The 10737-nt window shown below is 35.8% G+C and overlaps 1 protein-coding gene across 1 annotated transcript; it reads left to right on the top strand.

Moving 5' to 3' along the window:
• Positions 1-1314: 1314 nt before the first annotated feature.
• On the top strand, positions 1315-10737 carry gpr83 (G protein-coupled receptor 83). The gene is made up of 4 exons (XM_051895609.1): positions 1315-1855; positions 2700-2825; positions 2977-3110; positions 5435-10737. The coding sequence occupies exons 1-4, from the start codon at positions 1535-1537 to the stop codon at positions 5910-5912; spliced, it is 1059 nt and encodes a 352-aa protein (XP_051751569.1). The 5' UTR covers positions 1315-1534; the 3' UTR covers positions 5913-10737.

Raw genomic sequence — 10737 nt, 5'->3', positions numbered from 1 at the left:
ACACTATTGAAAAATGAACTAACAAAACAGACGGCTGTTTTGTTAATGTTATACTTATAGTCATGGCTAAATTGCAATGGAATAGCTAGCTAAAATATATGTGGAGTGTACTTCTCAGTACATGTTTTTTTCTTCTTAAAATGTCCCTTTTTGACCAGCAGTTTAATATAGTCTGCTGGGCAGTGGTTCTCTTCATTTTTTTGTGAATTCAATTGTATTTAATTTTACATAAATAAAAGACATAAATAAAAAACATGAAGTTTATTTACAAATGTAGAAAAAACAATAGAAAAAAATATATATTGAAAATGCTGAAAATCAAGTTTTTAATGTTGTTTATGTCTATGTGGTGTTTTTAATATGCTTAAGGACAAACTCATGTGGAAATGCATAAGTCAACACCATTGCTGACTATTTTCTATTTAAAACTGCAGTGAAAAAGGACAGTCTCAAACCCCTGGTTTGAAATTGCTGGTGTTTCTGACGTCACAAACTACCTTGTAACCAATCATGTCAACGTGCAGGTGGGCTTTAGCATATCATTAACCATGACCGCTCTGGAGCAAGAGAGTCTCTAGAGAATACATCCGGTATATTTTTCTGTTGATATAAAAAATCGGGTATAGATTTGGCAATATAGCGGGTGTATGACGTATATAACTATATGCCTTTCTCAGCTGAGGTGTTCAAAGCGTTTCTAATATTGATTGTTAGAAGACAGCTGTCTGATTCACGAACGGGAACATGGTTTGTGTAACATTAGCAACACTTTATTAGCTGTTTGATAATGTAGTCAAGCAAAAGGCTAATCATATTAAATACCGTTATGTGTCTGGCGTTGTAAAAAGCGATACCATTGTGCAGCTTTTACCTCAGCAAGTTCACCGAGTGGATCTCTTGAGCTCGTAGGCCTAGTGAGTGGAGGCGGGGCAAATTAGCATATTCATATATCCGCGTATAATAAATAAGGCAAGGGTGTAGAGTTACATTTAAGCTATGTTAAGGCATGAAGACATTTTTTTTTTTTTACAGGAAAAAAATGTTTAAATGTGTCATTTTGGTGATCAAACATGAGTTTCAAGGGATAAAATTATTGGCTACAGGGGGACTTTAATGGAAGTGAGAGAATATAAGAGAAATTATGTTATGAAACCCTACAAAGCCACAACGTATTTCCAGATAAAGGAAGATGGGTTCTATTATTGAGGTTTCAATTAAAAGTGACCTTCCCTTCAGTGAGGCGCATACTGATGAGAATTGGTGCACGCCGTGGATAGTGTGTATGTGTGTGAGTCTGTGAAGTGGCAGCCACAGCGAAGACTGTGATTAGGATCATGCCAGGGGTTGAGATGCAGCATCCCTAATAACCGTGGCTTTCGTCCAATCCGCTTCAATTGACGTGCGAGTCTGTGAAGCGGATTGTTCTGTCCATTTGGCTTGCAGCAGGCTGACTCAAACACTAACTGTGTCCAAAAGTGGAACAGAACTGCGCTTTGGTGTTTTTGACACTGCACCTGCTACGGATAATCTCGTTATGATGACATTCAGAAACACCTCCTTGGATTTATTCTCGCAGTTTTATATCTTGCAGAATTTATCCACGTTTTTTAATTTCTCTTTGGACGCGATGTACGACAGAGGAGCGAATTACGAGTCTGAATCCCACAGACCGACCATCAGAGCGCTGCTCATCGTCGCATATTCCGTTATTATAGTCATCTCGCTTTTCGGAAACGTGGTGGTTTGTCACGTTGTTATTAAGAATAAAAGAATGCACTCAGTGACAAGTTTGTTCATCATGAATTTAGCCATTGCTGACATCCTTATAACTCTCCTCAACACGCCTTTTACACTGGTAAGTTTACACGAGTTTCACTTATTCACTTAATAATAAGAAAACAATATATCGATGTTGTTATTGTTCAAACAACGTGTTTCTTTTTATGCTATTTAAAATCTAGACAATTTTGTTACGGGTCAATCGCTCATAGTCCTAATCTTTGATTTAGCTATTTAAAAATGCGTTAAACAATACAATTCACGCAAAAAAGAAAACAGACCTTCTATGATGGACATGCTCGCAAATATCCGATTTAAAAAGTCGTTTTAATGTTTTTGGGGGTTAAAGTTAAAGTGTAACTGTCCTTAGATTGGAAAAAATAAAGGCTGCAATTCTTTAAAAATCTTAGTATAGTTAATTTATTATTATTTCCTAATATTTAAAACATATTATTCTGCCAAATCTAAGTCTAAGAGTGGGCTAAGCAACAGAAGCCATTATTTGTCATATGACAAGAAAACCATAAAATAGAGAGGACCCAACTACACCTCCCTGACTTTGAGTTGATTTTGACTTGAGTCAAACACTTGATATTAATTACTCAAAAAATATTAATATTTAATTTTTTTATTTATTTTATTGTTTTTTATTTTGTTTTTGTTTTTTACAGCACTTGACACTTTAAAAACGTTTTTAAAAACACATATCCAACATTCCAACAGTCAGTTAATAGCTATATGAAGCAGTTTAATAATCAAAAAAAAAAAAAAAAAAATTCTACTGGGTTTGGTGGTGGTGTCTCTAAACAAAACAGCATTTGTGCACACATTTATGAGTATGTGGGGGTGAACATGTGTATGCTTTTTAATTCTTACATGCATCTGGATCCAAGGCCACTTTATTGTATATGTTCTCTCAGGTTCGATTTGTTTACAGTACCTGGGTGTTTGGGAAGGTGATGTGCCATGTGAGCCGCTTTGCACAGTATTGTTCTGTCCATGTCTCGGTTCTTACACTGGTTGCCATTGCCATTGATAGACACCAGGTATGTGTTCTCACAAACAGACACACACAGCCTTTTGTAATATCTTATCAATGAAACCTTTAAAACAGCTTTTTCACACCTCTTATCAAAACTCAATGTATCAGTGCATACCAATGCACAGTCATGATTGGAGATTGTTGCTGTCCATCAGGTGGTTATGCATCCAATGAAACAGCGGATGTCTCGACTTCAGGGTGTAGCCTGGATTGGTGTCATCTGGGTGATGGGGTCCTGCTTCTCTCTACCTCATGCCATCTACCAGAAACTGCTGCGCTTTGAATTTGTGTATGAACTTTCTTTCATTCTTTCTTGTTGATGATGAAAATCAAGTAAAAGGACTTTATGTGACAATTTAAATGGATGAAAAAACAATGATAATGATATATTCAGTGTTGGGGGTAACACATTACAAATAACTTGTTACGTAATCAGATTACGTTTTTCAAGTAGCTAGTACATGTTACATTTAAATTTACAACAAAATATCTGAGTTACTTTTTTCCCTGACACCTCTCCTGTCCCCATGTTGAGAGAAATCGAGAGTAAGAGAAGAGGCATTGTGTCTAAACATGAAGGTTATTATAGTTCTGTACTAAATGTGAGCATTTACTCATCTCACTTGCACAAAAACAGAGTCAATATTCCTCAAAATGAATAAAAACAGTGAAATGCAATCTCAGAATATTACAGAAACCTGCAATAATTTAATATATATTAAATTAAACAAATATACTTTATGTATTTAATCTCACTTTATTAATAATGTCTTTGCTGCTGACCTTCGATGATCCAATTCAACCATACTAAGAAAAAATTACTTTAGAAAAACATCACATTTGTGATCAGCCTGAAGCTTATTCATTTCACTTTACATTTGCCAAAAAACAAACAAGCAAGCCAAACAAGCAAGCCAAGCCCAGGTTAGAAAACGCAAAAGTAATGTAACTCATTGCTTTTTTTAATAAAAAGTAACACAATTTGTTACTTTTTTAGGTAGTAACGCAATATTGTAATGCATTACTTTAAAAGTAACTTTCCCCAACACTGGTCATAATATCACGATGAAAACATTTGAACAGTGCAGGGGCACAAGAAATCACCATTAATTTAAAAATATATATAAAAAGCAGCATTAAAGGTGAGAAACCTTCCAATCTGTTTGCAGTCATGCCTGAAAGAGAGAGATAAGTGCTTCAGAGAGATACTTTTTTTTTTGCCCAATGAAGCCTCCCATTGTATTTAATCTCCCTTGTCACCCTTGATTGTACTAGTTATGAGCTTGAAAAATGCAATTTAGTTAATCATGGTTAATGAATTATGTTACATGAAATTACTTAAAACAATGAAAAATAACATGCTTTTCCTCCTTAACGATTGTGCGATGTTAAAGGGATAGTAGCACCCAAAAATAAAAATAATTTACTCACTCTCATGTCATTCCAAACCCATAAGACTTAGGTTAAACTTTGAAACACAAATTAAGATATATATTTATTGAAACTTGAGAGGTACCTGTTCCTTAATTGAATGTCCAGGTAACCAAAACTTAAAAGATCCAAAAGGTCATAAAGGCTTCATAAAATGAATCCATATGAATAAAGCAGTCTTGGACATTGTGCACATCAAATTTAGCAAATACGGAAGCTTGTGCATGTGTCACATGCTAGGACAAACCTCACTGGTTCTCACTGTATGTTTGAGCTTCCATGTCTATACTAGTCTGCCTTGTGTGCTGTATGTATGTTGATCATGATCATTGTTTAGATGTAAATAAAAGCTTAAATTAAATCTGTTCATCATATAAAATGTTCATATCTCTTCACAAGACTATAGGGACAAAAACCACAAAAAGTCACAGGTTTTAAGTCAAGTCACCTTTGTTAATAGCATTTTATACAATACAGATTGTTTCAGTGCAGCCAAGTCAATAATATTGCTGAATGTTAAAGGGTTAGTTCACCCAAAAATGAAAATAATGTCATTATACTCACGCTCATGCCGTTCCACACCCGTAAGACCTTCATTAATCTTCGGAACGCAAATTAAGATTTTTCTGTTGAAATCCGATGGCTCAGTGAGGCCTCCATAGCCAGCAATGACATTTCCTCTCTCAAGATCCATTAATGTACTAAAAACATATTTAAATCAGTTCATGTGAGTACAGTGGTTCAATATTAATATTATAAAGCGACGAGAATATTTTTGCCGTGCCAAAAAAACAAAATAACGACTTATATAGTGATGGCCGATTTCAAAACACTGCTTCATGAAGCTTCGGAGCGTTATGAATCAGCGTGATTAATATCTTACGGGTGTAGAACGGCATGAGGGTGAGTAATAGGGAGTAATAGGGTGAGTAATAAATTACATTATTTTCATTTTTGGGTGAACTAACCCTTTAAGTTTCCCCAAACTAAGCAAGTCAGAGGCGACAGATGCAAAGAACTCCATCAGGTGACAAAATGGAGAAAAAAAAAAAAAAAAGGGCTTTTTAGAAGATTAACCAAAGTCTTATGGGTTTGGAACAAAATGTGGGTGAGTAATTGACAGAATTTTCACTTTGCGGGTGAACTATCCATTTGAAAGATTACTCTTCTTGTCTCTTTTAGCAATAACAGAGTACGGATGGTATGTCTGCCCAGCTTCCCTCATCCCTCCGATCTCTTCTGGAAATATCTGGATCTTGCCACCTTTGTCCTCCTCTACGTATTGCCTTTAGCGATTATCTCCTTATCATACCTCGTGGTGGCAAAGAAGGTTTGGTTCCGGAATGCCGTCGGTGATGTCACACTGGCTCAATCGGCCGCTCATCGCAGAAGGAAGAAGACAACTTTGAAAATGCTGATCGCAGTGGTGGCTGTGTTTGCAGTCTGCTGGTTTCCTCTGAACTGTTACGTTGTGCTGCTGTCAAGTAAAATGATCCAGGCTAATAATGCCCTGTATTTTACTTTCCACTGGCTGGCCATGAGCTCTACCTGCTACAACCCCTTTATATACTGTTGGCTCAATCACAGCTTCCGTGCAGAACTCAGAGCCCTGCCTTTAATTGGCCGTATAGCCAAGGGCAATGCCATCCAGCAATCCTAAGGAAGAAGCCAAGATTTTGCCATTCTTTTTTCTCTTTTAGAATTCCGTTGGTTTTATAAACACATATTTGCATATGAAGGCACTGTAACAGTTTATCCCTCTCATTTCCCATTCTAGTGATGCGGTTTCTCATTTTTATCCCACCCATGGCTATCATTTAGTCCTCTTCCACCTTAGTGAAAGTGACAACTAAACCCATCTCCTTTGAAAAAACACTATGTTGCATAGAAGAGATGACATAAATACAGGAGTTACAAGATGTTATATAGAAACTTTGTTCTATTTTTCGAGAACAAAAAAGTTTCTCTAATGGCAAGAAAATCAAATACACTCCATAGTAGACAAATCTGAACAAATTAAAAAACATTGACATCATACACTTCCTGAAAAACTGGGCATCATAAACAACTGAGGATCACACACTTCTAGTCTCTCACACAGAAACATGCTTCGCTGACAAATAAAAATAATGTGTTCTAAAACTGGCTCAAAATATCAAACTTGTTTGATCTACTAATGGATGGGATCGTAGTCTGAAGCAAAAAAAAAAAAAAAAAAAATTCAGAGTTTGTGCCCATCATATACTTTGCGATTTTCTGTGAAACTCCAGCTGCCCAAAATCTGCAGATTGTCTCTGACTTCTGTCTACAGGCATCGAAAGTCATGTAGTGTATTTCGACCTTTGGTAAGTGGCTTTTTAATAGCACCACATCACAAACACAATTACATAAAAGCGAGCAAAAGGTTTATTTTGGTTTTAAGTTGGAAATAACTGAATGAGATTATTAGGCTAATTTATGCTATACTTAACTGTAACAACTATTATGTAATTATAATTACATTTTTACAGTTTCTCTTGCACTGCAATAATTTCATATCAGGGTCTTATTTATTTGTTTTATGTATGTGTTTTTTTTTGTTTTTTTTTAATCACAGCCATATTTAATTCACTTATCTCCATGCATGAGTAATTCTCAGGCAGCACTGTATTACATGTATGGACATTGCTACAATCTATGAATTAAATTTACAGTATTCTCAGATATTAATGGTGTAAAATATAGGTGAAGTAAAATGAATTGCAGTTTCATGCAATTTTAGCCCTCTAAATATGTTCTTTTTGACATTCTGGGCATTTCAGAGAATGGCTGTTAATAGTGATTTATTGGGGGATGTTATAGAGAAGAATGTTATATTCATATGTTCATATGATGTATTATAGATACACAGCTAAAATGCTTGTGGTGTTATTTTTAACAGCTATACGCTCTCTTCTGGGGCAAACAATCTGACCTTAAAATAAATTACTTTTTTTATATATATATATATATATATATATATATATATATATATATACATAATGCTACCTGTGTTAGTATTGATTATACAAATTAGGGTGGCCAAGTCTCAGGGTTGAGCTTTCATTCACACCTTGCTGAATTATTCTTACGCCATTAAGTATGTATGAACTGAGCTCCCACACATTGCTCTTGCAGTAAGCATGAATAACTGTTGCAGTTTAAAGGGGGGGTATCACACACAGTTTCTGGCAATCTCATGTTAATCGTAAGTACCTATAGAGTAGTAGTGCATCCTTCATATCTCCAAAAAGTCTTTAGTTTTATCATATTTATAAAGGATACATACGCTGTACCGAGACTTTCCGAAAACAGCCGAGCGACTGGAGGCGTGCTGTGTGAGCGGAGCTAAAGAGCGAAAAGCACACGCAGCTTTTGCGTAGCGATCGTCTGCAAGCTATCAATGGTCAGCTAAACAAATGTATTTAAACACACACAATGCACCATCGCATTATCCCTGAATAACTTTTGAATCACTATAATGAATATAGCGTATAGTGAATGTTGAATAATGAATTTATGAATTCACTACGTTTGTGTTGTTTACATTATATGCACTTAGGCGCCTATTGCCAACAAAACAGACGTTTGAAGCAGTTTTACTCACCACCTGCGGTTCCGACTCATGACCGGGATCATTATCGCTGTGACCGCTCCATCTTTTAGTTTCAAACGATCTATAAATCCAGCGTAGAATTGGGCCTTGTTTATGAAACCTTGTTTATGAGTGGCTGCTCGATCCTGAGGGCTCGAGCAGCCATGGAAAAACACAAATATTCTCCATTCATTTTAACCAATAAAAAAGTGATTGCAACTACCAGTTTCTATGGTTAATTTAATAACAAATATCGAGAGCGCATCAATGTAATGCGTGAGCACAAAACTCTCAGCTCCACTTAACACTGGGTTCTTTAGGAAGCAAGGTTATCTTTCCCTCACAACCAAAAACACACTTCTTTGGTGACATTTTTGATTTCGTGAAGTCCTGTGACCTGTGCAGCGCTGCCAACGACTTCCGTAAACCCGAACGCGTGTTGATGGGCGTGCTTTTGCTCTCTTGCTCTGGTCGACGTGTGTGCACGCGCTCTTCCGGGAGAAGTGCCCGTACAAGAAATTCCGACCTTTATGATGTCACACAGGCCCATACTCGAAAAAATGACCGCAAAGCTTGTGAGGATTTGGAAGAATTTTTGGCACAGAAATACTCCATCATACGTCCAACTCGTGTTTTGAAACTTTGGCCATGTTTAGCATGAGAATGCAACTCTTAAACAGTGTAAATACTGTAAGTCAGAATACATGAAATAGCATTATACCCCCCCTTTAATGTGTCCAGTTTGACCAGTAGCCTTTATCTGACAGTGTTAATTATTGTCAGTATTTTTTGCAGATTATGACATGCAATGGACCAAGTCTTAAAACTGTGCAAAAACACTTTCTGAGGCTTTTCTTATGTGCATATGCAAAGAATAAAACAATCCTTAGTGAACAAAACCTATAAATTAAATATTGTTTATCTTCTCGGATCTGACGTTAGGCTTATTGTAATTCAATTCAACTACAATAACGGAGGTGGTAATTAGAAGGTAAATGGATCGATTACTGCAGATATTGTGCCCTTGAGCATGGTACTTAACCCAGTGGCTGCTCCAGTTGCTCCTATGGTGCATTTCGTAAAAGCTTTGTTTGCCAACTATGGTCTCAAGTTCCGTCGTTACCAACATAGTTCAACAATTTGGCGTTTCCCAAAACCATACTTCCAACAAACATTTGCAAACAGCGTCGTAAACTAATGTGGTTGGAACTACAGCTCTCAAGCTGTTTTTAGAAGCATAGTTAAATGACATGTGGACTTAGATCTGTGGAATAGATCATGCTCTTGGGCAAAATAAGAGTTACAATCACTGAGTTACATTGTATGGGAAATGCACCCCTGTGAAGTTTGAATTACAAGTCTATGTAAAATTTCCACATGCTTACTAACAGCAGGGGTGGCCATGGGGCAACATCTAAAAAATGACTATACTTGCTTTTTTTTCTAACAACACTACATCTTGGGTAAAATGGGGGAAATTATTTGCACAGGACATGGTGTAATAGGACTGTAGGAAGTACAACCTAATAATAAACCTGCCAGAAGGGTAGTTTTTCATCACTACTTTTCTTAAAGGATGTATTGACTTTTGTATTTGTTATGGCGCTATTTAACAGTTGTAGGACCTTCCTTTATCACAGTTTTAAAAATGCAATTTTTGAGCATTGTGCGTAACATCAGTTTGTCAGTTTCTGTTCTTTGTAAAAGATCTTAAAAATTTCTTCTTAAAATCCCCAAATATTTGAAATTTAACATCAGCAACAGCAGGACCAATTATGTGATGCCATAGCAAACAATACCATGATTTCAGTGTTCACTGAGTCCATGTTTTTTTTTTTAATAAAATACAAGAATAAGATTAAAAGAACTAATCAGCTATTGATAAAGTAAAAAAAAAAAAAAAAAAAAAAAAACTGCAATTAACTTAGCTTCTCTGAGATAATATACATAAGCAGTACATGTTTTGGTCCCACTTTATATTAGGTGGCCTTAACTACTATGTACTTGCAATGTACTTATTGTGTTCATATTATATTGCAAAACACTTTTGCTGCTATTGAGGTGGTATACCGGGACAGGATTTGGTGGTATGGGTAGGTTTAAGGGTGGGTTAAGGTGTAATGGATGGGTCAACAGTGTAATTATAAATGTAATTACAGAAAATAATTACAGATGTAATTACATGTATGTATTTTTTTTAAATATAAGTACAATGTAAAAACATGTATGTACACAATAAGTGCATTGTATCAAATGATTAATTTAAATGCAAGTACATAGTAATTAAGGCCACCAAATATAATGTGGGACCCATGTTTTAAATATCTTTAAATATCTTTGAGCAACATGCTAACATCCAAATGGACATTTAATCAGACATTTTATGACCTCATCCATATACAAAGAATGGCAAAGATGGCATGATAGGGAAAACATTACAGTTTAGTTGGATGGTGGGATGAATTTAAAATGTTAGGATTGTGAGTAAAAAGTGCATGAGTAGTAAATGTGACTCTTAAACGTTTTTTTTTTTAGATGCTGATGCTGTGCCCTGCATAGACAAAATGTAACAAAACAGCGTCCACATGCTTTTATCTATTGATCCATCAGTCAAATCTAAAAATACACCAAAAGCACATTTAGTCCATAGAGAGCTTTGTCAAGACAAGACATCACGCCATTTGTCTGTCCAAACTGAGCTAACGGTGACTGTTATATTGAATATAGGATACTCTTGCCCAGTGGGTGGGTATTTACTTTGAACTACTGCAAAAAGAGTACTTTACACATATCATTAAATCCAGCCACAAAAGAACTGAATATATTGTTGCATAGTTATTTTGATGCATTAAATTCCTATGTTGCTATTTGA

The sequence above is a fragment of the Ctenopharyngodon idella genome, chromosome 5, assembly GCF_019924925.1.
Source record: "Ctenopharyngodon idella isolate HZGC_01 chromosome 5, HZGC01, whole genome shotgun sequence".
Lineage (NCBI taxonomy): Eukaryota > Metazoa > Chordata > Actinopteri > Cypriniformes > Xenocyprididae > Ctenopharyngodon > Ctenopharyngodon idella.
This window is presented reverse-complemented; position numbering and strand designations above follow the sequence as displayed.

What these genes read in the sequence shown, in the direction of transcription:
- gpr83 (XM_051895609.1), top strand. Translation starts at nt 1,535, where the DNA reads ATGATGACATTCAGAAACACCTCCTTGGATTTATTCTCGCAGTTTTAT. An exon ending in TCAACACGCCTTTTACACTG is followed by an intron (nt 1,856 to 2,699) that starts GTAAGTTTACAC and finishes ATGTTCTCTCAG; the next exon opens with GTTCGATTTGTTTACAGTAC. An exon ending in TTGCCATTGATAGACACCAG is followed by an intron (nt 2,826 to 2,976) that starts GTATGTGTTCTC and finishes GCTGTCCATCAG; the next exon opens with GTGGTTATGCATCCAATGAA.